General features: G+C 36.5%; 1 protein-coding gene across 1 annotated transcript in view; it reads right to left on the reverse strand.

Annotated features, from left to right (window-relative positions):
• The window catches only part of ARL15 (ARF like GTPase 15), a 416,529-nt gene that overhangs the window by 196,578 nt on the left and 193,106 nt on the right, over positions 1–26,845 (reverse strand). The window contains exon 4 of the mRNA XM_082650582.1: positions 26,390–26,598. Coding sequence (XP_082506708.1) covers positions 26,390–26,598 — 209 coding nt within the window. The remainder of the gene's footprint in view (positions 1–26,389; positions 26,599–26,845) is intronic.

Below are 26,845 nucleotides of genomic sequence, written 5' to 3' on the forward strand. Positions count from 1 at the left end.
GGAAGATCCCACATGCCGCAGAGCGGCTGGGCCTGTGGCCCATGGCTGCTGAGCCTGCGCGTCTGGAGCCTGTGCTCCGCAGCGGGAGAGGCCACAACAGTGAGAGGCCCGCGTACCGCAAAAAAAAAAAAAAAAAAAAAAAAAAAAGCTTCAGAATGGGAGCTGATTCTCAGTCCACAGATGACTGCTGATACAGTGGCTGGGTGGGGTAAGACTATTCTTGGGCTCATCTAATCTTAGAGATCTGGACACACTCCCAGAGGGGTGGAGGACTGGGATAGTTTTGGGGCCACTAGAAGTGGTGTTGACTTCCTTTGGAAAAGATCCAGAGGCTGTAACTTAAAGTGGTCTATTTAAATTTATTCTTTTTTTTTTTTTGAGGAGAAAAGCACAGGAGAAAAAACAAGCACTGTGTCCACCCTTCCATCTCACTGCCACCTTCACTCCCATTGTTCTTGTAGGAATCCCGCATGCACAAAGTTGAGGGGAGCCCTGACACTGCTATTTCCCCTCCGGAGCTAGATCTGTCTGTGGCATTACTGCACTGTAAGCTGACGGGGGAGAGCTGAGTGCTCTCCGGAGGACGAAGTGGTAATGCTCAGAAATTCTGCAAACACATGAAGACAACACTGCCTACCTGCCAAGGGTGTGGCACCATGTTCTGGCTAAGAGGACGGCAACTGATTTCACTCATCCAAGCAAATTTTTAGGGAGTTGTAAAGGGAGTTGAAAAACATCATCTTGGAAGCTGCTAAGGGACAAACATGATTTGAAAATGATTGGGAGAGGTCATATTTATGAATCCTTAGTGAAGCTGTTTTATGGTTCAGATATTATTGCTTTGGCTAATGTCTGAGTGTCTGTATACACAAATTTTAATAAAAGCAACCATGAAATTTGACAAACCACTTCATTGAAATTATAGAACAAATATATCTTGGATACTACACTCTGGGCAACGCTTAATTCATTCACTTTGGGTGAACTGAATGTGACACTTCTACCTTGTCTATTCGCTATAGGATATGGGAACAGCAGAAAAGAATGGATTGTTTTAACCCTTGATCTTCAGAGTGCTTAGTAAATTATCAGGGATCAAAATACATCACAGAATAATCTTTGGTTTTACTTAATAATATTTAACCAGTCTCATAATTCTATTTATCAAATCTATTATTCCATTATTTTACTTTTTTGGATCTCATTTCCTTTCCCTTTGCTACAGTTTGGAGCAATGTTATTTAAAGTATAATCTGAGGATGAGACCAGTCCACAGATGTAATAAGTACAGAAAGAGAGAATAAGAACTGAGAAAATTCTGAAGGCATTTGACGTGGCTGTGACTTACAAATATGTGGTCAGTGGTCTCATCTCACTGAACATATAGACCAAACGTATCGGTCAGCATTGGATGGGGGATGGGGTGGTGGGAATCAGTTCTTTACCACAAATAATTTGATTAGTATTGGTTTAAAATATCTGGCAACTACATATAAAATATTTTAAAATTCCCTTCAGCTATTCACATGTAAATTGCTGCAGAATTTATTAGACTAACAGATTCTAACTTGTACTCTTAGATACAGGAAAAAGATGTCCTTGGCCTTCAGAACATTTCCAATTGCCTTTATTCTCTTTGAAAGATTTTCAGTAGGAGAATGGTCAGTGCCAGTGGCAGTAACCATGACTTTGAATTAAAGACAAGAGGTTGATAGGCCTCAGGGCAGGCAGGCTTATAAATAACAGTACTCACCCCTGAGTGGCCTGTGGCTCTGGGTACCACACATAAGCCTTATCATCTGGACACTTCAGACTAATCTGGGTCAGGTCTAATGAATACTTAGACACATTATCTCTTTGGAATTTATAGGCTTTAAACAAAAATCTCCTCTATGGCTCTTTAGTTCTAAAATTCTGTAAATGCAAACGGCCTCACCCTACTCATAAGAGCTTTAGGGAGGTGTTTCATAACCGGAGAGAAGCCTTCAAGACACACAGGCAATGAATGGGCTAGTAAACAAGTATAATTCATGCATATGTATTTTGCAGTGGCTTAAATGAACATTCCTCAAATGTAAATTTCATCAGGCTTTCAGCTGAAGAGATTTCTTGAACTGATGACTGTTGACCTTGACTGCAGTGCATTTTATGACCTCCCCAGACAGGATGGGGAAGCGATTAATATTACTGCTCCCCACCCTCTACTTATCACTAGTTAATCCTAACTCTTCATGAAGCGTGCATGTCAATTAGCCATAAAAATATACACCAGTCCACTAAACTAGGAACAAAAAGAAATCATAATGGATTAAGCAAAAATAAGGCCTAATGATATGTACTATAAATTGGGCCTTCATTTTTCTGGGCTTTGATTTTGCTTCTCACAAAGATGAGAATCAAATTCCTATAGGCAGATGACAACGATTTGAAAACAGTAGGACAAAACGTGAAGATATAAGGGAAGGATGAGGAATTTATATATGAAAAGTCAACAGTTATTTTAGAGCCACATAATTTTTATAGTTTTATTGATCTTTTTCAAATTTTGTTCAAGTCAGGATGAACAGATGATTTTCATTTTAAAACTGGGTAGGCAGAAGAAAGGTGTTGATGGTACCTTAGATGGTACTACTGAGGCTACGACTCACAGTTTCCAAACAAAACCATGATATTTTGCTACTTTAGCAGTCTGTAGTCCCAAGTCTCCTTAACAGCAAAAACCAAAAGCATGTTACGCTTGGATTCTTTGAATTCTCTACTTTCAGGAAGTAGCACCTCTGGTTTGGACAGCTACAGGGAATGGCAGAGATACCAGGCCACAACTGCATTTACCACAAATATTCCAGTCTGCTAAAATTTAAACATGTGACTCGTTTCTGTTGGCATTTACCATGTTTACAAAGCCAACAATGGAGGAAGCCAGAAACGCTGTTACTACACCTACAGCTGTCAGGAATGACACTAAATGGCTCCAAATATTAGTAAGTATAATCATGATGCTGTCTTCTGAATATTAGCTGACTGATTTTACAGCTAGAGAAATATGCATCTCAGGCACCATCCACTAAACAGTTCATGTTAATAAGGCAGATACACTGCAACTAATGTGGCTGTTTCCAGAAAGCATGTGGAAAGGTGATAAAGAATGAGAATAGATAATAGAGCAAAACACAGAAAGGCCAAGAGAAGAAAACAACTCATTCTAAAACTGAGGAATTATCAGTTCTCCTGAAGGATATGAGTAAATCAAGGTGAAAAGAATGGGAAGGAAGCAGCACTGACTGAAGAGGTCTTATGGGATTGTCAAAACTGGGGTAGGTACATGTGATGAAAATGGCTGAAAATGTAAAGAACTGTAAAAGAAAAACCTTCAGGACTATGTTAAGTAAAAAACAAAGATATGTGTACAAGTAAAACTTTGAAACAAAATAATAAAAGATAACGTATTTTGGCCTTTGAAAAGTAAGCCTCTTCCAGTCTTGGCCCAATTACCCAGCATGAAAATGACTTTCTCAGCCTGATCAGAGGTAGAGCAACCTCTTGAAATCACTGAGGCAAAAATCATTCCCAATATGAGAAAAATGAGAATCTTAACTACTTGATGTTCAATGACAATAGTGCACAATCTCACTGAATTTTAAGCCTCCTAGTAGACAGTTCAAAGCTTCCTGAGGGCAAGTATGCTTAGTTATTTATACAGAAGCCAAGTGGAGGCCTTTTCATATTGTAGGTGCCTTATGACGGTTTGTTTAATCAAATTATTCTTAATTAGTCCTCTTTTCCAATTAGCCCTAAAAATCTAATAGTTTATTAAGGAAAAAAAAAAGTCCAAATATTTACGAAGCTTATATTATAGCAGCAAATTCAGGATCGTACTAATGACCTAAAAACTAGGCAGCAGCAAAATATTTGCTGGGAACAGGGTAGATCCTAAGGGTGATTTTGTCAGGTAAGATGCAATCTTTCTAAGCAGTAGTGACCCCACATGAATGATTACTTGAAACCAGTGTTAAAATCTCAAAAAGTAGGTATGTAATTTGGTAAACCAACGCAATGCTATTCAGTGTCACAAAAGATCAATAGCCATTCTTCTAGCTTCAGCCCCAGGATCCCTCCAGGAAGCTGGCTCAGCCCACTATAGCCCATAAAGGGTTTTGCCAACTGAACTCAAAGCCCCATTAATGTGGCAAATAATTACAATATACCCTTCTGGCATCTATTAACTTTTCTTTAATCATGTTTTGTCTCTTCAATTAGACTGTAAGTTAATTAAGAGTAGAGAACTTCTGATATTTCTTCTGTGGCCATCACACCTAACTATGCAAGGGTGATTAAATATTAGTTAAAATTTTTAGGTAATTTACCACATTAATAAGTTACTCTTAATAGGGGAAAAATCACATAATCCTCTCAATAATTATGAAAAAAGCATTTGACAAATTTCCACATCCATTCATCATAAGGACATAATAGAAAAGGACATCTTTTACAAGAATGCCCTTCATCTTTCACTGGATTCAAGTCATTTTTCTAAATAAATACATAAATAAATAAATAGCCTTCAGCAAACATCATACTTAAGGAAGAAGTGTTTCAAAGCCACCCCTTTATAAGCCAGAAAGAGACACGAACACTTGCCATCACCAATTCTATTCAGAATTGTCCTGGAGCCCTGAGTCAATGCAGGAAGACAAGAGCACAGAATAGAAATAAGACAGAAAGGAATAAACTTGTTTGCTGATGAAATTAATGCACGCAGAAAAACCATAGAATATATACAGATAAATCATAAGGATGAACAGTCTAGCAAGTTTACCAGCTACAAAAATATATAAATGTAAATTTCTTGTATTGAACAGCAACGATCAGTTAGAAAATGTCAAATTATGCACAAAGACTGGCAAAATGTAAAAAGCCAGAGAATTCCACATACTGACAGGCATATGAACAAAAGGGATTTTTATCTACTCTGGAAAACATCTTGGCAGTACCTAATAAGGTTGAATATGCATGTACTTTAAAAGTCCTTACATTCTTAGGTATATACTATAGTGAAATGCTTGTACGTATACATCAGACACACTGAGAAATGTTCACAGCAGCAGTTTTTGAAAATATCCAAAACAACAATGGAAAATGTCCATCAACAGTAGAATGGATGAACAGGGATATACTCATATGACAGCCTATTAGATAGCAGTGAAGAGGAATGACCATGTCCTCAGCGATAAACACGGATGCGTCTCAAAAAGATAATCACGAACCAACAGAGAATCACAGAATATGTTTCATAGTACATATGTACTCATGGTACATATGTTTCTCAATCTACATAAAGTTCAAAACAGGCACACCACTATGTAATACATTATTTACAAAGATGCATACATACATGGCAGAAGTCTAAAAAGCAAGGAAATAGGCAACACAAAATTCAAGACAGTGATTATTTCTGGATGGGGAGCTAGGGGGACACATGCAAATGAGGGGCACAAAGTTGAATATGGCGCTGGTGGTGGTCTATTCTTTAATGTGGATAGTGGGGATACTGGCTTTAAACCACATATATATGTCCTTTACATTTTTACATTTTTTATAAAGTATTTCAAAATAACGGAAGGAAGGAAAAGGGAGGAAAGAATGGAAGGAAGGATGAAAGGAAGGACAGAAGGATGGAGAGAGGAAGGAGCATGGGGGGGAAGGAAGGTAGTGATAAAATCCTTGAAATGCTGAGATAAAAATAAGTCTGCCATGGTAACCTCCTTTGTATGAGGGTATAAGGCTGCAAGACATATTTGCAACACAACTGCAAGGGGCTATAACAAGATGGCACATTTAGATTCCTTTTACTAAAATTGATGAGTCATTTGTCATAATGCAGATGGTTTATGGCTGAAAGTCAGGACTGAAAACATTGTTTTTTTCTTATTTGAAAAACAACTTTCACTTGATTAAATTTCCTCTAAAATTTTTAAGTACTAGGTTGGAAATCAAAGGAATCCACTTTCACATTTCTTCAATTATTTGCAGTAAAAAAAGGAAATGTATCACACCACAGAGGAAATTTTTTCTTCCACACTTTGGAAATCTGGAAGGTACTACTTTTCTGTATGACCATTTACCATAAGTAGATTTAAATCCAAATTGTTCTATTGAGAGGTGAAAAAGCCAGTTAAAGTGTCAACACTCCCAACACCAGCCAAACAACATTTTGGCAAAGGCTAATATAAATGTTTTCATAACTTATGTTTTTTAAGATCACTATTCAAATTCCATACTTCTACATCTCTGTTTTTAGAGATGAAGACTGCTCCTCAAACATCAGGTTAGTAGAGAAATTTTAAGTTTGGAAATCTCCTAGAATGCTACAGAGCTCTACTCACATCTACACATGCGGTGAGGGAAGGTGGAACAAGGGGAGGATGAGGAAAGCTGAGATCCAGAGACTGTCTGCAGAGCATCTGTTCTAGCAACCCAGTTGTGGGCCTTCTCCTGGACCAGTAAAACTCCATCTGGTGCGGGAAGATAACTGTTCCCCAGGTGGTGTGTCCACCTGTCAACTGACAGTTGGGCGTGTGCCACTGAGAAGGGCAGACACAATTTGGCACAGGCTTTTGGAGCACTGCTTTAACTTGATGGCTAAGCAAGACTTGAGATAAAGAGATGAGGAAACAGAAAAAAAAATGTGATGGGCACTGCTGGACCCAGGCATCAGCTAGGGAATCTGGGTCACGCCTAGAACAGGCGTCTGATGGGGTATGCCATGAAGGGCGGAGAGCCGCAGGGAACGGTGCCAGCCTCTCCTTTCTGGGCTTGCCAGCCCTTGGCAGGGATTCTGGAAAACGAGACATCCCAAGTCAGACACATTTCCGTACATTCCTCTCCCTCCCCTGCCTCCAGCTACTTACATGTGGCTAATGGACAGACTACCGAAACTTTAAAAAAAAAAAAAATAACACTAGACTATGGAATCAATGCATGTTTATCCCAGAACTTTTAGGGCTAAAACTGACATACAAGAGTCATCTCTTTGTGAAGCTTCATACTATATATTTATTCCAAGTGATGCCCAAAACCTATTTGGAATTCTTTTGACATTTGGCTTTAGAATCCTTGGCATATTCTTGTCAATAGCTCCAGCAATGAAGATGTTTGGATCTAAAGAGTAAATTTTGCCTGGGACTATGTAAGCAGGTGCTCAGTACATACATATTGAATAAAAGAACAAATGGATGGACGAAACACACACTCATAGTACTTAGACAAACTGATAAATAGGTGACCAAGCAGGAATATTTTCTTAAAAAAACAAAACACGTATAAGGGCTTTCTTGTATGGCTCATATGCCAGAAGTCAGAAGACCAATTCAACAGAGGAGGCACTGTTGAAATAATAGAGCCTCTCATGGTAATCCTTGATGTAGAGAGTATCAACCTCTTTGTCTCTGCACTATTCCTTAAAGGGAAGGTCGCTAAGGCACCAGACCACAGCAGAGTTTCTGCTCCCTTACTGGGCTGGCTTCCAGAGATGTCTTTGACCAGGTTTCAGACATAACCCTAATCCAGATGATCTAAAGATCTTTATTCTGTTAAATCTAATAACATGAATATTCAAATCTATTTTAAATAGGAAAATAAAATCCAAATTATACCATTTCAACTGTTATCACTTTTTCCGGCAACACAATACGTCATAAGTATTAAAAGTCTCTGTGCTTAGAAGGAACAGTGGTCACACACACTGGGGTATTTTTTTGAAAGTCTTATTGCTTCATAATTATACCCCATACACATACATATTTATATAAACGTAGGGATATAAAGGAAGTATTCATAAAGGATGAGTGATGGACAAACACAAAGCCATGCTTTGATGTTAAAGATGCAGCCCTTTAGTGCTGAAAAGGACATGTAATTGAATTCTTGGTAATCACTGAGAATAGTGTCTATTGTTGAATGTGGAGCGCCCACAGAAGTCTGGTCTAGGGAGTTTGCTCCGTTCTAAGGTGAATTCTCCAGAGCCCAACTCAAACATCAAAGACATCCTGGCATCGAGCCAAATGCCTGGGCCAGGGTGTTCTTTAGATTAAGACCAAACCAGCACCCTAAACCTGGTCTAACATGAACTGAAAACACTTGGGCAGCATTTGCCCCAGGGGAAGCCTGTCGTGGGGCCTCCTGACTCTTTTCCACACACTTTGGCACACGTTCAGCAACTCTGTATTTGACGGCTATCTTTCCCTAATAAAGAGCTGGGATTTACTGTAGGGGATGTTCTGATTCTCATAAACCAAAGACCAAAAGTGCGTGTGTGAAGGTCTCTAGCACAACATGCTTCCTACACATCCTCTACTCTTTAAAAGACTCATTTGAGGGATTTCCCTGGCGGTCCAGTGGTTAGAACTCTGCACTTCCACTGCTGGGGGCCCAGGTTCGATCCCTGGTCGGGGAACTAAGATCCCACAAGCCGTGTGGCATGGCCAAAAAATAAATTAAATTAAATTAGATTAAAGACTGATTTGGGTTATCCAACCTCTTCTGAAATAGGAAAGTGATTTCTGGAAATGTGCAAAAATGACTTAGTCTTTTAAGTATCAATATTACACAGCTAAGTGACTTCTCTATTGGAGGGAAGTTGGAAATATACCCTGATGAATATAGTCTGCTATAAAGACAGATTATTTTAAACATCAATTTACCATGGACACATATACACATACATTTAAAAAAATCTGCATCCTTAAGTGCAGATGTGTTTTCAGCGTGGTCTTAGAGGGAAGGTTTCTACACAGGGTTTAGTCTGTGAAACAATTAGTGAAACAGATGAAAGGCATTTCAGATGATTACCCCAGCAACACAATGCTTCTTCAAGACTTGGTGCATATATGCCACACAGGGCGAGCAGATACTTTTTTGACATTTACCACCTGCCTTAGCAAATGTCATACCAGTTAATCTTGATGTTCACCAAATTTCTGAGTTCCACCATGACTGGTCTTGTAAGGTTTCTATTCAAAGCTCCTGAATAATTGCCACGTTTCTCCACTACATTAAACATACTTCCAATTCTTCAAGGGTATAGAAGAAAAAAACAATTCTACTAAATCAATTTTGTCAGAAATATCTGAATTATGTTTTAACATGACAATATTAAACATTTTAAATTCAGGAATAAAACATTGAAATTCCCAGCAAATAAAATAACAGTAACAAACCAAAAAAAAAAAAAAAGTACCGGGGCACGTAATTCAGATGAGCATTTTAAATAACGATTCCTATTTTCTCTTAAATATCCTAATAAAAATTGTCAAGCATTTTTAGGAATGCTGCATTATAATCATTTTTTTTTAACCATCATCTAAATCTCTCATTTTATCCATCTCTAAAAGTGATTTACTGTCACTACACTATAAAGAAAACAGTTTTGAAAACTGCCCACTTGGAACACTACACAATGTCTGGGATTTTGGTCTGTATATTGATCACTATACAGTTTAGCCCATTACAGGCACTGAATAAATTTGTTTATCTGACAATATTTATAGCACCTACTATGTTTGAAGGAGGTGTTCTAGGCACCCACAGATACATCAGTAATCAAAACAGAGATTCCTTCTCTCAGGGAATATCTGCTGACTCAATAAAAGGTAGCTTAGCAAGTTTCTTAACAAGAACATCAATGATTTCTGTAATAGAGATAGAGTGCAATGATATTATTCAAAGAAGACAACAGTGGTATAAAATTAAAACTCAGAATTCTTTTGAGAGCTAAGAAATATTTTCTAATGTGTTGTATCCTTCAGTGGGCCCACAGCATTTTATAGGATAGAGAAAATTTAGGAATCTATTGCCACTTTGAGATCAGATGAGTTGATCTAAAATCCCAGCCTGTCTTTCCTCCATCACACGTCACCTGCGCGGTAGAAGTATTTAATAGGAGGTACCAAAAAAGGGAACTATTACCTAATGCAAACCTTTTAAACTCTTTTAGATGGTTATTTCTCATCTAAGCATATGAAGGGTTTCATTTAGAAAATGTATCGATCTCTCTAGAACAGTTAACGATTCCCAAAATATAACATGTTTTTATATTTCCACTCCTTTTCTTAACTTGTTCCTTCTGCTCCCAAGACCCTTTTTGATCCTCCCTTCTCCTTCTTGTCTCTCATTTATAAAACTGAGGAATATAAACACATGAATGAATGGAGCCTGAAAGCTGCTAGAGGTGGGTTACAGCCAGGAAAGCTTAGGGAGGAGGATGGGTGTTTGCAGAAATTGCTTTCAGTGTCATTCGTTCTCTAATGCAGTCTTGTGTTATTTCTAAAAACAAAGATGGACTGGACAGTAAGTTAAGCCCAAATCAGCAGGCTTTCTCCCCCAAGTACTGGAATACAATAGTCACTTTGTTTCACAAATATATAAAAACATACTTGGCTTAGTTTCTTCAATATATTACTCTCATTTCAACTGAGCTCATTTGTAAAAAGGGCCCATCTGCAAATTGGCAGCTGGGGCCTATCCAAGTAGCAAGAAACATTCAAGAGAAAAAGTTGATTCAAGACTTCAAAGTGAAAAAAAGAAAATTAAGTTATATCTTAAAAATCAAATAAAATGTTTCTGTTTTTCATAAATTCAATGACAAGAGATTGTTGTGGTGAAGTGAAAAGAGCAGATGAGTTGAAGTCCAAAGACTTGGGTTCAGGTCCCAAGCTGGATCTTGGGTAATTTATCATTTCATTTCTGGAACCCTCATTTATAAAATGGATAAGGAAGTAATATAACACCAGGCTTCCCCGGGACAGTTGAGAGAATTACCTGAGCTAATGTATGTGAAACATACCTTGTACTACACACATGTTATTTCAAATGATTTCAGTCTCTCCTCTGTGATCCCATAATACTCCTTACATATTTCCATTGGCTCTTACCATGATATTGTAATGATTTGTTATATGTAGGTGACTTGAGGGAGGGGACCACATTTTATTCATTTTTGTATCTCCTTGGACAGTATTTGGCCACACAGCAAGTGTGCAAAAAATACTGGTTGAGAGAATGAATACATTGTTGTTTTGTTAAATGACTAATGACATTTTAAAAAACTAAAATATGCTTCAAATTCTGAACAAAGATAGCTTTCATTTTTGGAAAATTTCCTTTTGCCAATTGTAGTTTCTACACATAGGTCTTCACATGCTGCTCACAATGTTAGGCTTAAATTTGGTCTATCTACTGTACCTTTTAACTGTATTTTGGGGGCTACTATACCAATTCCAAAGTCCTTTTGAATATGAAGGGAAATATTAAAAATTCAAAAAGATCACTTTTGGTTTCCTATAATAACATTTAAGCTGGCAACATGTTCCAGGAACTTGGTTATTTTTTGATAAGTCATCTATTTTCTTTCATAAACAACAGTAAGCTGTAAAATAAACCAGTTTACGCTTGAGGTGGAGGAAAGAGAAACGTTGAAACCTAATTTAGCTTTCTCAATTAACAATGACGGTACTCTACGGGGAGGACACACAAGCACGTGGACGCTTACACGCACAGATGCACATACGAGTAGACATGCAGGGACAAATTTCAGAGCTTCGTCCTGCTGTCAGGATGGGAATTCACCAAGGCACTCTTGCAGCATCTCCAAATGAAATGCATGGGCACATCAGTAAGGGTCGAACATAGGGCATAAAAAGTGCAACGACTTGCTCTTCATTTGGCTCCTCTTTCACACTCAAGCTCATTGCACAAAGGTCCAACCATGACAGGGTGCTGAAAACTGGCAGCATTAAAAAAGAACCCAGAGTCACAGAATTATTTCATAAATATATATAAGACTGAAGGAATGTGTGATGCTCCCGTTTGGTGCATCTCAAAGGTGGGTTAAAACCAACTTTGGAATGAATAGCTCTCAGAGATCTGAAAGCTTTCTAATACTGGGATTTTCAACTTTGTGATTTAACGACAACCCTGCTGTTGGCCTTTCCTGACCTGTTGTGAAGTAAATCAGGCAAACTAATGTGGGCTAACAAGTCTTTTTCACACTGTTCGATCACCCTGCCTCTCTTTTTCTCCGCAGACATGGCCTTTCTCCCACTCTGTCTGGCCATCCTCCTCAAAGCGCACAAAATGGCCACTGTAACCCTGCATTACTGTCATTAGATCACAGGTTAGTCAAGTGGAACTGGCTGGCCTTCCCAAAGGAGAGCTCTACTTCAAAAATCTGTCCATGTCAAATGAAGAAAAAAACCCCTGAGCAAGGGGTCACCCAGATCAATGATCAAAAGAAACGGAGAATGAAGCGGGGCGGGGGGGGGGGGGAAGCACACCCTCCTTTTTGTTAAACACACACACAGGTCTGATTTATTATAAGGAATAGAGATAACGATGAGGTTTTTCTCCTCATACACCTTGTTTTCATTTTATTTTATTAAGTAACTTGTTTCCATCAGGCCCTTCTGGTTGGTAAATTTGGGACTTTGGGAAAGTCCACAAGGAATCCTTAAAATTTCCCCCAAAAGAAAACACACTCCAGGAAATCCCGTTTTTAGGAGGGCTCTTAAATAGGTCCCAAAACATTGAAAAGCCATAAAAGTAATGCAAAGTAATCCACCTTTAAGGCTTAAGAAGATTCTATTTAAATCTGAAAGTAAGAATTGGTGCAACGAACACTCTAAAATAATCCGAGTAACCTCTTGGGCCTTCAAAGAGAGGAAACAACAAGACTGTCAGTCACATCCTGAGAACACACCAAGTGACACACTATAAAAAGCAGATTTCTGGGCTTCTGTGGTGCCTGCCAGAAACCTAGAGATCTGCAGGTAGGTCCACAGCTAGTGCAAGCAACTCCCTTATTTTTATGCTTTGGCAAAGCATAACATTCTACATTTGCTTTTGTATTTTTTTTTGTTTTAAAGACAAAGCTGCTAACTTAACAGTACTGCCAAACTGACATATTAAAAAATTAAGGCAGAATGATCTATCTGGAACATCATCAAGAACAAGCTTTAGTATCAAATTGTGCAAGGGAAAATCACCGAAAGATCTGATCTTTCTGGTTTCATCCCAACAAAAGAGGAAAGGATGTTTTATTAGCTTAACAATTAAAAAAAAAAGCAGTGTCTGACAAGAACTCTGTATATATGAAAGTAAAATAAATTAATTGCTTATAACTAATCTAACAAAAATTGTAAGGGTTGTATAAGGTCCTCATTGCTTCTTTGTTTTCCTTTCAGGTTTTGTTTTTGTTTCTTTTGTATTTGTAATTTATTCTTTGAGTACCCTCAAAAAGCATATAAATATTTGTGCCTAGATGGACTTTCTGTCTCATTTTTGTGTATCTGACGAGCATTGACGGGCCACTATACCAGACACAGTTATAAGTGCCATTTAATCCTCATAACATCGTCGTCCGGAGGAGGGGAAGGAGCAACGATTAATACTGACTGAGCGCTCTCTATGGGCTCAGTCTTCATTTAATCCTCACTGCTCGCTATGAGGTAAGTTCTAGGATTATCCCCATTTTACAGATGAGGAAACAGACTTAAAGTATTGAGTATTTGCCCAATATGACTCAGCTGGTCAACAGTAAGCAGGATTTAAATCCAGATTCTGACCTCAGAGTCTTACTGTTTGTCATCTCCAAATCCAAAATGCCAAGTTAAATACACCTCAAGTTAAACATGTGTATGTCCTCTGACCCAGTAATTCCAATTTTACATTATATACTTGAGAAATGCTTGCAAAAAACAAAAGGAAACACAAAGATAATCATCAACAACTTTGTTTATAATCTCAAAAACCTAGAAACAACCTAAAAGTTTATCAATAAGAGAATGAATGAATAAAAACTACGGCACAGTCATGCCCTGGAACACAGACTCACTTCTGAAGAACTGAGGGCAAAGGCCTTTAAACGCATGTTTAATGATTTGTTTCTTTAAAGAAAAGCTCTGAAACAAATATGGTAAAAATATTAATATTTGCTAAATCTGGGTGTTGGGTGGATGAGTTTTTCTGTTATATTATCTTCTGTACTTATCTGTATGTTTGAAATTTTCTTTTTCTTTTTTTAAATTTGTGGCTGCGTTGGGTCTTCGTTGCTGTGCGCGGGCTTTCTCTAGTTGCAGCGAGTGGGGGCTACTCTTCATTGTGGTGTGCGGGCTTCTCATTGCAGTGGCTTCTCTTTTTGTGGAGCACGGGCTCTAGGCATGCGGGCTTCAGTAGTTGTGGCACACGGGCTCAGTAGTTGTGGTGCATGGGCTTAGATGTTCCGCAGCATGTGGGATCTTCCCAGACCAGGGATCGAACCCATGTCCCCTGCATTGGCAGGTGGATTCTTAACCACTGTGCCACCAGGGAAGTCCCTGTTTGAAATTTTCATAATTTAAGTAATTTGAGTATGACTCCTTGGATACATATCTTCATACAATCAAATATATCTTTCTCGTGTAATCAGAATTGGAGTTTTGCTAATTTGACTTAATAAACTGCTTAAAACTCATGGTAATAATCTAGAGAATGAACTACTAAAATTAATTTTCTTGAAATAATTGTAACATTTTACTGCTATTATATGAGAAGTACTAGCTTTAATATAATTACGTTCATTAATGTATAGTTCATATTTCATTATGTTAAGCAAAATGCATTAGGTTGGTGTTTCTAACCTTTTGCTATTCAAAGTTTTATAATAATGTAGGCTGGCTGAAGACTGAGAGTTATAGATTAGAGTGGAACAGGGCTCATGAGGAGTAAAGAGAGTACTTTTCACTGTATACTTTTTTGTATCCTCTTAAAAGTATATACTATGTGGTTTTATTAATTATTCAGATTATTAATTAAAATAGATTTTTAAAGATTATGTAATATTCCATGGAGATCCAAGTGAAAATGATAGACATACATTTTCTATAGGATGTTAGTCATATAATCTTAATTGACAGAGAATGGGTCAAGTAATCTTAACTACAATTCCTTATAAACTTGTCCATATTCGTGTTCAGACTGAGCCAGAGAAGAGCTGTTGTTCTAAAAATAATTTCAGTGAAAGTAAATCCAGGAATTACAGCCATATCCCTTGCTTAAACATCTTAAAGATATGACATTTTTAATAGCACACATTTTTCAGTTCAGCTTTACTACGGCTAAAGAACCATATGACAAAATCTTGACTCACTAGAATCCAAACAAGAACAAGTAAACAAGTACTAAAGGAATTACAATTTTTATATATTCCCTTTTTAACAGATGAAACTACAAAAACACAGATTTGTAGCTAGTGTTTTACCAAAAAAAGCAATGTCTAGAGCCTCGTATGGAGTTAGTGCAGATTCAACAAAATATTCTATACTTTGTGCATCAACACTGCTAGAACTAATGCTCTAAATAATTAAAGGGCATTGCCCATTGAGAATCATTACAGAAAGATGGTATTTCCCTAGGGCAGAAAACTGTGCTGATAAAGTTTAAAAGACAGAAAAAAAAAAGACGGAGAGAGCTTTTTGTAAAGTGTAAAAGAGATAGCTATATTAATAAAAAATTTCTGTTAACTATAACAGGCTCAAGCAATCTAGTGACCTCATGTTAAAAGTCTGTTTTCCCTTTTCACCTAAAAAAAAATGAGCTTGTTTGCGTACTAATATAAAAATCATTAAAAGCTATTATTAAGAAAAAACAGAAAGATATCAAGACTTGAGCTTTAAAGAAAAAACATCAGGTCGAGATAAAGATATGGAAATTCGGTATCATTTTTTATTGCTCCAAACCTGCAGAAACAAGTTTTACACTTATGAATCTCTACCTACACATTGAAATAATTCAAATATTTAGACTTCACTTTCCAATAAGTTTGACAAGTACCATTTTAAATGAAACTATATTAGAACTGAGTAAAATGTAAATCTTTATATATAACAAGAAAGAAAGGTGTTCTTTCTTAAGAATTTATGTTTTTATGTTTTGGAAAATCGCGGCATTTGTCTGGGCATATGATCTGCTATTGCATAACAGTAATAACAATAATAACAGTATCAATGATACTACTTACTGCATATTGATTATACCTCTATCTCAAGATCTTTTTTGGTTTATTTTTTCAGGATCCCTCTAATGATTACTCAATCTTCTCCTCAACGCAGTGTGCTAGATCATGATGACAGAATATCTTTCTTTTATAGCACTGTTAACAATTGCAATCTTCAACCAGCTGTTCTCTAAGGATTCCCCTGCCAAGCTCTTATTTTCATTTCATTATTTCTTTGTTCTCCTGTCTAAGCTACACACAAGTTACCCAGATTTTCCACTCTGGCCCCTTTCAGTAAAGACTTCTTTTGGCTTGACAAATTATCAGTCATAACTACAGTCTAAAAATAAATAATATATTACAAATTCTCCATGTTAAAATTATATCATTCTATGCAACATCCAAATTATTTCACAGTTCATACATAGAACCTTCTTCCCATAAGGCTCAAGTGATTTTACTTATCACTTATGAAAACAATTCCAGTTATTTTATGGAGCTATTTACTGTCAAAACATTCTTTACAAGCATTCTTTTCAAGCTCCATAATCTTATTTCAGGTGTGGAATGAACTAAACTCAGTCAGTCTATACACACACTAATGAGTTCAGACACTTGAATATGTTTAATTGTAAGCCTAAATAAAACAAAATGAAATTCTACTTGAATCTTTTTCTTTACATACGAGTAGAAAACTTGTAGATGTTCTTTTTTTTAAATTTTTGGTCAAGGATTTATATGAAATTTGTATTTCAGAATTTCTAGTAATGAAGTTAAAGACCTTAATAGGCCCAGTCTGGAAGGAACTATGCAGTGCCTGCAAACGGAGATGCTAGTTTTATTCATTCGACTCTTGTAAGAACACCTTGTTGTTTGTACTGAAAGTCTGCACCTTACCTGCATTTGAACCACTAGATACCCCTTTTCTCAAGAAACGAATACTCAAAGTGGGTATGTGAACATTTAAATAAGAGAGTTGTGGCTGCATATGGAATTCTACATAAAGAGATATTACTAAAGAAAGAAAAAGAATGAGTCTAGACACCAGTGAACAAAAGGTAGAAGAGGTTCTATAGACAAATTACTCAGGTGCGGATGAGTTCTTTTCTACCAGAGCCCAGGCTCATTGGAAGAGTGGCCACTTCTAAGCACCATTCAGTCTATTGTCTGTACCATTGCCCACGTCTAGTTCATTGTTTTCATCAAAGGCACATGCAATTCATAGGTAAAGAAAAAAACTAAAGTGGCAAGGAGAAAATGCCTGTTTCTGAGCAGCAGAGTAGTCTATTCATCTCAACAGATGAAAGCAGGTATCTTTCATTACGTGTTTTTGTTCTTACAGGAGGAAGTCTAAAAATACATGATTTTCATATTTGTGCTACCACAGCCGAGCTTTTCAAAGTCACTGCCAGAAATGGACTGGTTTTCTTACCTGCTTTTCCCATGTTTTAAGTTAAGGATGTCTGCCTCATTATAAACCTTGCTGCTTCCCTAGACTTTCTGTAGTCTGGCTTCGCTGTGATTACTGGTCGAAACCTTTAATTACAGTATATAGTTTGTGCAGCTGCCTGGAAATTGGTCTCAGGGTCAGTGGCTCTTCCCGTTCCCCTCTTTCCATTCTTTTGAAGCAATATTGCTGAACTGGAGGCATTGTTCCAGCTTTTGGCTGTGCTCTGTCTGCTGCACACTATGAATAGCTTTGCAATCACTCTAGCAATTGGTTCTTCAAGTGCCTTTAGGTTGTCAATTGTAATTCATTGGCTCCAGGCACCTTTTCTCTTTTCATTCTCTTGAGGTCTTTTCTTATTTAATTTGCAATAATATTAGGGAATGTCTTCTTCAGACATGTCACTAATGTCCTTCTGATTATGAGGCTTGGTATACATGTGACTTTCATACATCTGCCTGTTAAAATGTTTCACTACTTCCCTTATGTCTGATATGGGATGACAATCTTTGCAGTACCTTGCAAGGAATTTAGCTTAATCTTGAAGTCTTCTTTATAAAGAATAATCTAAAGAATCGCTGTAAAATACTCTCACTGGAGTTAATTTATGTAATTAGTTGTTATTTTTGTAACTTCCCAAAGGCGTAATTTTTCATTTTTGTAATAAGAATTAAGCTCTCATATTTTCTTCCTAGAATCGTGCTCTATTTTTTTAGTACATACAAATTATAAATTTGAGCTCTTATACAACTGAGAAATAGTTAAGAAATAAAGGGTTCTGACTATTTAGAAATCAATGCCTATGTTTTTAGACCCTTTTCAGAAAACCTATCCTCAGACATCTCTTGAGAGATTATATAAAGAAAATATTCAAACTATTCAAAATGAGTTCTGATGGTTCTGCACTAGAGGAAGTTTATTTTTCTTTAGAGAAGAGAATAAACAAACATATCTCTTGATCTATTTAGGAAACAAACAAACAAAAAACCTTTAGTGTATTAAGTCTCAAATCCTTAGTTCTGGATAAGACCCAGCAGATTAACCCCTCTCATTAGTTGCAGCCATCCCAGAGTAACCAAAGGTATTTTTAGGCAGACACTATGTAATAATAATAATGATAATAATTATCATAATGATAATAACTAACACTTATTGTGCTTTTTATCTTCAAAGCACCTTACTGGCATTAACTATGAGTCTATTTTGAAATAAATTTAACTCGACAAATGTTTTATTAACTTTGTAAGCTCTGGAATGTGTAGTAACTGAGTTTCTTTGCAAATGAAATAAATAAATAAAACTAAGAACCAAGGAAATGATTCTGGAAACTTTTGCCTCAGAATCATTTGTTGCCTTTGCTGAATGAGAGTTAATCAAATACTTATTTTTACAAACTACAAAATTGAAATACAGATATAAAGGGTGAAGTTCACCAGTACAACCAATCAAATACATATTGCTTCAAATAACGAAGAATTAAAATAATATTGTTTGGATAAAATCAAACTCTAACTGTATTAGTTATGGTTCATTATTGTAAAATATTTATAGAAGAAAAACTGTTAAATGTAAGAATTTTAAAAATCCTTCTAAGTCTCACAAATGTAACAAATACTTTTATTAATTTACACAGCTAAATTTGTTTTTATTAACTTGAATACATTGCTTTAAAATCATCTCAATTATGTTCCCATAGAGTTTCACCATGTATCATACCAGCCTCCACATGAGAAATATAAACAGTAAAAGACAGTTTGTGATGCTAGCAAGTGAACTAAGCTCTATGTGGTTAAAAGACAGGCAATTAATAAAAACATATTAAAATAATATTATTCAGGCAGGATGTCCTCACTTTTTATGAGGGACTTGGGAAGAAAACAGTAACCTGTTGTAAGCAAAGTCCTCAAGTGAACAAATATAAATACATAAAAAGACATTAAAACAAACTTTTGTAAATATGGTAGTTAACAGATTGAAGCTTTTAAACACTATTAACATGGTTGGAGTGGTGAGGTTTCATAGAAGATGTGGCTCGTGAGCAATATTCAAAGGTCAGGGTTTGATGCAGAGGAAAAGGAAAATTTTTATATTCAAGGATGGAAATAGATGACTCATACTGAGTAAAAGGAGAGTAGGGAAATCTAGACAAAGCTGATGGCATTAAGCCAACAGGGAAGCACATACAGAAAGACTCAGAGGTAGTGCTCATTCAAACAACATATAGTGAGCACAGAGACATAAACCAACAAGAACTCCTGTCTGGCAAGTAGCTTGCAATCTTGAAGGGTAGACAGAAAAGTTAATAGGCAATTAATTCTAATCTTTATGATTAGGATAAGACCAGGATGCCTTGGGAAGTCACAAGGAGGGCATCTATCTCAGTCATTGGTATCCAGGAAAACTTGTTGCGAAACATAAGCTTTAGGTGGTTTTCCTACGGCAACAGGAATAGTGAGTAGATGAAATGACAGAGAAAAGAAAAGGGAATTCAATTCTCAAGCACATTAACCTGTTAAATCTGTGGTGTTTCATTTGCTTCTAGCAGGAATTAGAAGATAACACTGATTTTTAATATGGGTATTGTGAAAAACAGAAAGGAAGTCTGTTCTTTCTGGTCTGTGTTGGGGGATAGGAAGGAAGGGAGGAAGGGAGGAGATGTGGGAATGTAAGCAACCAGGGAATTCTGAAAAGTACTACAGGTGAGAGAGCTGGGCACTAAACTGTCTGGAGGAGGAAAGTAAGAATTGGAAGAAGTTCCAAAACTTGCCAGCTTTACAGAAAATGAAGATATGCATGTGACTGAATAAAGGAAGAAAGTGGAAAGAAATGGGGGTTTTATAAAAGAACATAATGAATTCGTTTTGCATATACACTTTATATTTTCAAATGTATTACTTTGTTATCCCACCTAAACAATTTTCTTGATAGAAGGGACCTTTCTTATGTAACATATTTGTTAATGGGAATTTCTTTAGTTTTCAGTGGGCAGGGCATATTCTCATCATATTGCCTGGTGGATGCAAGAAACACAGGTATACAGGGCTCCCTAGAATGGTGAGATCAAGATGACTAGATTTAGAATCAATGAAATCAAATATGCAAATTAATTTTTTTTCAAGGAATGCATATAAAAAGAAAAAACACATCAAAATACAAAAAGGGACTTCTTGGTGGCACAGTGGTTAAGAATCTGCCTGCTAATGCAGGAGACATGGGTTCGAGCCCTGGTCCAGGAAGATCCCACATGCCGCAGAGCAACTAAGCCCGTGTACCACAACTATCGAGCCCGTACTCTAGGGCCCACGAGCCACAACTACTGAGCTCGCGTGCCACAACTACTGAAGCCCACGCACCTAGAGCCCATGCTCCGCAACAAGAGATGCCACTGCAATGAGAAGCCCACGCACCACAACGAAGAGTAGCCTCCGCTCACCTCAACTAGAGAAAGCCAGCACGTAGCAACGAAGACCCAACGCAGCCATAAATAAATAAACAAACAAATAAGTAAATAAATAAATAAATTTATTTTTTTAATTACAATAAATAAAATATTCTGGCTGTTTCAAGTAGTCTCTAAAAGTTGCTCTATAATAATGACACTTTTGTAATTAACTACTGAAATGATTGCGATTTCAGCTTCTCTTGCAAGTGAGTAAACAGTTTCAAGAGATCACTGAGTCATTCAATGGAAAACTAACTTCCAAACGCTCTCATTGTTTCCCCAAGATTAAACTGTAACAGAATGGAGTACATCTGTAAGGAATGGACAAAAAATAAGTTGTATCTCTTATATCACTTTAGGATAAGTGTACATCCTATAAGGGAGTTTTCAAACTGCTCACACAATGGGTATGTACACTGTTCATACCTATTTCAATACTGAAATCGAATCAGTATTCTAAAATGCTGCCAAGAAGCAGGTCAAGATATTTGGAAGACTCTTAAGATTTAAAGTATACGACACTTTACAATGACTATACCACACACGCGCACAAACACACTCATTTCTCTCCATATACAGAAAGTAATATTAAATTACGCTGAGATTTTATGTGATTTAAACACTGCTTTGCACTTCTAATAAAAGATTTGTCATGTAAAATCAGAGATGATATTCATTACTTCATAAAACTACCAGAAAAGAACAGCTCTCCTGTCAAGCAGTGTAAATACAGAAATTTTAAACTAGTGGATTATTTACAGACAAACAGTGTCCAAAAATTTCAATCTTGCAAAACTCTCTCTGGTCCTTTGTAGGAAAGGGGAAAAGTACACGACGTAGAAATAATTATCTATAAACAAGAAGTAATTGTATTTAAATGTACTAGTTAAACAACATAAAACATATATTAGCACTCTCTTCCAGAAAATGTCTAGACTAAGAAGTGAGAACTAGATAAACTATTCATGACATGGTGAATACTGAAAGTACTATTCAAAAAACATGAATATTGATAATCAAAACAAAACATGGTCTAAAAAAGTAATGTTTATATCATGACAGAAATACAAATACTCTTCTATTCTTCTCAAATAGAACACCAATTCTACGTACATCACAATAACGAACTAAATTACAATTGAGCAACAACTGAGAAATGCCTGATTACAAATCTCAACTTTAATGCTGACATCCTAATTTACAAGCTGGATTTTCCTATGCTACAATGAATGAGCCATGGAACCAAATAGTGTCATCTGACCTTATAATTCTACTTCAAAATTCTGTTTCACAGTTTTCATCCTTTTTTACATTTTTTAAATTGAAGTACAGTTGATTTACAATGTTGTGTTAGCTTTCATATTCCTTAATATTGCCTTTAATATAAAATATTCAAGTTAACTCAATATTTTTGATGTATTATTTCTGAAAAAGTTAAATACTTTTGGATTAAGGAGATGAATGAATATCAAATCAGATTAGATTGCTGAAAGGATAAACTATTTCTTTCATGTTGACAAAATGTGTTATTTTCTAAGACATGGTAATGCCCAATAAAATGAGAATAAGATTTGAAAAAGCTAGGAGGTAAAAGAATCGCAATCAGCAACTGTGTCGAGGGAAAACAGGATTACTTTTATTGGCTACTCTATCAACTTAACTTCTCATAAAATCCTCCTGATCTATTAAATAACTTCAGAACTGAAGTATGCTCTCCTATGGGAGCTGTAAAACAAATTAGATACAATTACAATTCAATACAAATAAAAAACCAATCTATTTACCCTTAAGAGGATTCTCGTTTTAGAAAGCTTTATCATTTATATTAGACCAGAATTTTCCCTAATGAATCAAGTGGGTCACTTGACATAATTACAGATTTTCATATTATGTTTTCTACAGAGGAAAATAGTTGATATGAGTAAATTCTGGAAAACTGTGGTAACTACACCTCCCTAAAGTGAATACAACAAACATCTGTTGCAAGAACTGCTTGGCTTTCAGACAGTATGTAAAGGGTGTTCTTTTTCCCAGTGTTCTGTTATTACAAAAAAAAAAAAAGCTTATTTGTTAAAAAAAAACATGTTTCTACTATTGAGTCTCAAGGCATAAAATCTTAAAATTCTGGTAAGTTAAACACAGGTCATTGCCAGGTAGGTATATCACAGAAAGGGAAACTATGCAATGCACAAGACTCCACTTGCTTTCTAAAAGGGCAACAAAATAATTGGGCATGTTGCCCTCTGTCAGTGGGTTACATAGCAATTTTAACCATTGTTCCTATCTTAACTTACTTCTCAACACAAACCTAGCAAAACTCACATCATAGAGGAGGGAACTAAATACATAACTTCCTGATGATTTTCATCCTCTGTTGGAATCCAAGTGATAATTCAGCTTTCTCCTTTGGATTTCACCGGCTCCTACCAGCTTCTAAGCTCAGTGGTAACCTGATATCCTCATTAAATGATAAATGAATTCTTAAAGTTTTACTCCAGTGACAGGATAAATAATTGCAAAATTTCTGCATAATGCATTAAGCACAAAATGTAATAATTTCAATGGGAGGAGGGGAAGAATCAACAAGCCTCTATGCCTCGTCTTTTCTTAACTGCATCAAAGAATTGTTCTGTGCTTCTTGGTAAACTGAATGCATTTTCCCTGATTCTGAAAGAACAGAATTTTACCTACAATTCACAGGTATTCTGCAGAGTAAAACACCATCTTTTTAGTATTTGGAAATTCCACAAAGTGCACACAAATGAGCAGGTACAAATGAATAAAAATGTTTATAAGCAACAGAGCAGCGCACAGCACGTAATAATACCTTTAGGATCAGGAAAGAAAGTAATAAACAGATGACGACTTCTCAACATATTTCAAGTAACACGTAACTTTGCTCACTTCTCAATCTTCTATCTCCTCTTCTACTCGTGCCTACTCCCAACCATTCTGCGGTTACTATTTTAAAAAAGTTTAAGATTCCATTTTTAGGCTAACAATAAGGTATAAACATTCCTAGGAGTACTGCAGCAAAGCCTCATAATAACTACACTGAGAAACCTCTGCTGTTCAAGGAATGGGGAAAATAGGAAGCTTCCATTTCTTTCTCTCCCAAATCCAAAGTAAGTTTAAGTACTTCATTATGTTTCGATAAGTTCAAGATCTACAACGGAATTTGTTCATGGATTCAATTAGGGCAGTCTAAAATGTTAACATGCACCTGGCCTAGTACGTGTTTATATAATCATAGGGAAAATGCTTTACATAGAGCAGTCCTCAAAATGGTATTTGCAAATTCCATCACAAGTCAAAATTTTGAGGAAAGTTCATTTAAAATGGATATGAGTAAAAAGGAAAAGTCAAAGTCACATATGTTCCAGTATATACAAGTTTAGAATAATTTTCAAAGTGTATCTATGATTACTCTACATTCACAACTTCTTCTTACTAAAAGATGAATCACAAAAAGATAGTTGCCCTTTTCCTAGGAGAGACAGCCAGCCAACACCCACATGGCACACTCCAAAGCAATCGTTAAAAGCTTCCTTTACTCAATGTAGCAGTCTTTAATTCCTACGGAGGATTACCATGGGTCGTATATTAGGTTTAAAGAACACATTAGTTTCTTTTTTTGATGTCTATGGAAACATATAAAAAGTTTCTTAAATTAAAAAGCAAAAAAAAAAAAATTATATTTTCCACAATGAATCTCAGAATACTAATGCATTTTCAGCAAAGCACCTTATAAACATAAACTAATCTAACATTCATAACTACCCATCATTATACACTATTATATCCACTTTACAGACAGAAAAACTGGTGCTAAGAAGTTAAAAGATGTACCTGAGGTCTTAAGAAGAGATCAGGAAGGCACCCAATTACAACGCTGAAGATCTGCACATTGATGACTGTCTAAATAGATTTGTATTACTCTCTTTATCTTAATCACTTAATGTTATCCATAAGGTATTTCACAAAATCTACAAAGGAAAAAGGTGCTAACTACTTAATTCTGAGTGAGGCAACGAAATATACACATAAGCTCTAAAGCTCTATTTAATAAGAAATCCTTGCCTTCTTTACTACTTTTCTAAAATAAATGACAATTCTCTAGATACAGTACAAATACACTTCAAATTAATCCCACTCACTCCTCATTTTAAAAAAATCACATTATTCCCATTTTACAGGTGAGAAGACAGGCACAGGGACAAAGCTATTTGCCCATGGGTCCCACACAAAGTGGGAGAGAGTCTGGAGTTAGAACATGTTATGTCCTGGGCTCCTCAGCCATTTTCAGACTAAAGGGCAATGTGGTTTCTATTATTCCAAAGTCACTAAAAGAAGCACACAAGCTATCTACCTTACTTTTGGTAGTGTATATATATCCATGACTCTCTCTTGCTTTGTCACAACTTTGTCACTACCAAACGTAAGGTAGATAGCTAATGGGAAGCAGCCGCATAGCACAGGGAGATCAGCTTGGTGCTCTGTGACTACCTAGAGGGGTGGGATAGGGAGGGTGGGAGGGAGGGAGACGCAAGAGGGAAGAGATATGGGAACATATGTATATGTATAACTGATTCACTTTGTTATAAAGCAGAAACTAACACACCACTGTAAAGCAATTATACTCCAATAAAGATGTAAAAAAAAAAAAAAAGAAGCACACAATTTGTGAAGGGGGGGTGCGTGGGGGAAGTAATGGAACATATCCTGAAAGTTACAGGTGTAAAGGAATACATCAAAAGTTTTGATTTCACTATTCTTAAGGTTAACATTCACTATAATTTAAGTTTTGAAAGCTATTCACATATCTTATTACTTTAGTACCATGAATCAGAAACTCTGCTGAGACACTGATTATCTGCCCAGAATTAGTCTCATGCTTTTATAGGAAAGATACAAGCTAAGAAATGAAATTAAATATGGAAGATAAAGAATGGGTCCATACTAAAAGGTATTTGCTGGCATGGAACTTGCAAGATAAGACATCACTTTTCAGCCTGGCTGATTACAGAATAGGACCCATTGCTTCTCGTCCACAGTGAGCATTTCAGAGAGACAAGAACACGACATTTGAGGGCAAGTGATGCATGGTAATACGCACGACGCATTCCTTGAAAAGAAGAATGAACTAAGTAAGCTGTCGAGGTTAAAAAAAAAAAAGTTAAATGACCAGGCCTTTAGCCCTTTAAAATAGATGAGAAATATATTCCTAGAAATCCTTTAACTTTTGCTAAACAGTTAAAAAAAAAAAATCTATGGTCTCCAAGTGGGGTTATGGGTGTGAATAATAATTTTTATCAGATTGATATAGGCTTTCTGTTTTCTAAAAAAACTTAGGTTTCATGTTGCAAAACAGTATAACCAGCATCTCTCCAATTACAGGAATCTTTTCAGACTCCAACATGGCAGCAAAAGTCAACAAACAAGACAGACAAAGAGCTGTTGCCTTAATGAGACATACCTCTTGTACTGATCGAGCGGCTGGCTTGTCTTGATGATTGGCCAATATTAAAAACGGTAAAGTGCATAACTGTGGGTGCTGAAGAGCTGAGTGCAGTTCATTTCTAGCAGTCTCTAAATCATCTTCTGAAGAGGCACTGTCTAATACAAATATTACCCCTTGAGATCCTTGGTAGTAGCGGCTCCAGTATTTCCGGATATTATCAGCCCCTGTCAAAAACAAAACAAATTCTCTTTTTAAAAACAGCTTTCAGCAACTGAAAAAAGTTCCCAACAGTAATTTCCTATTGGAAACCAATGCGGCTTTAAAAATTAAGTGTGGGGCTTCCCTGGTGGCGCAGTGGTTGAGAGTCCGCCTGCCGATGCAGGGGACACGGGTTTGTGCCCCGGTCCGGGGAGCGGCTGGGCCCGTGAGCCATGGCCGCTGAGCCTGCGCATCCGGAGCCTGTGCTCCACA

Source organism: Grampus griseus (genome assembly GCF_964374135.1).
Source record: "Grampus griseus genome assembly, chromosome: 3".
NCBI lineage: Eukaryota > Metazoa > Chordata > Mammalia > Artiodactyla > Delphinidae > Grampus > Grampus griseus.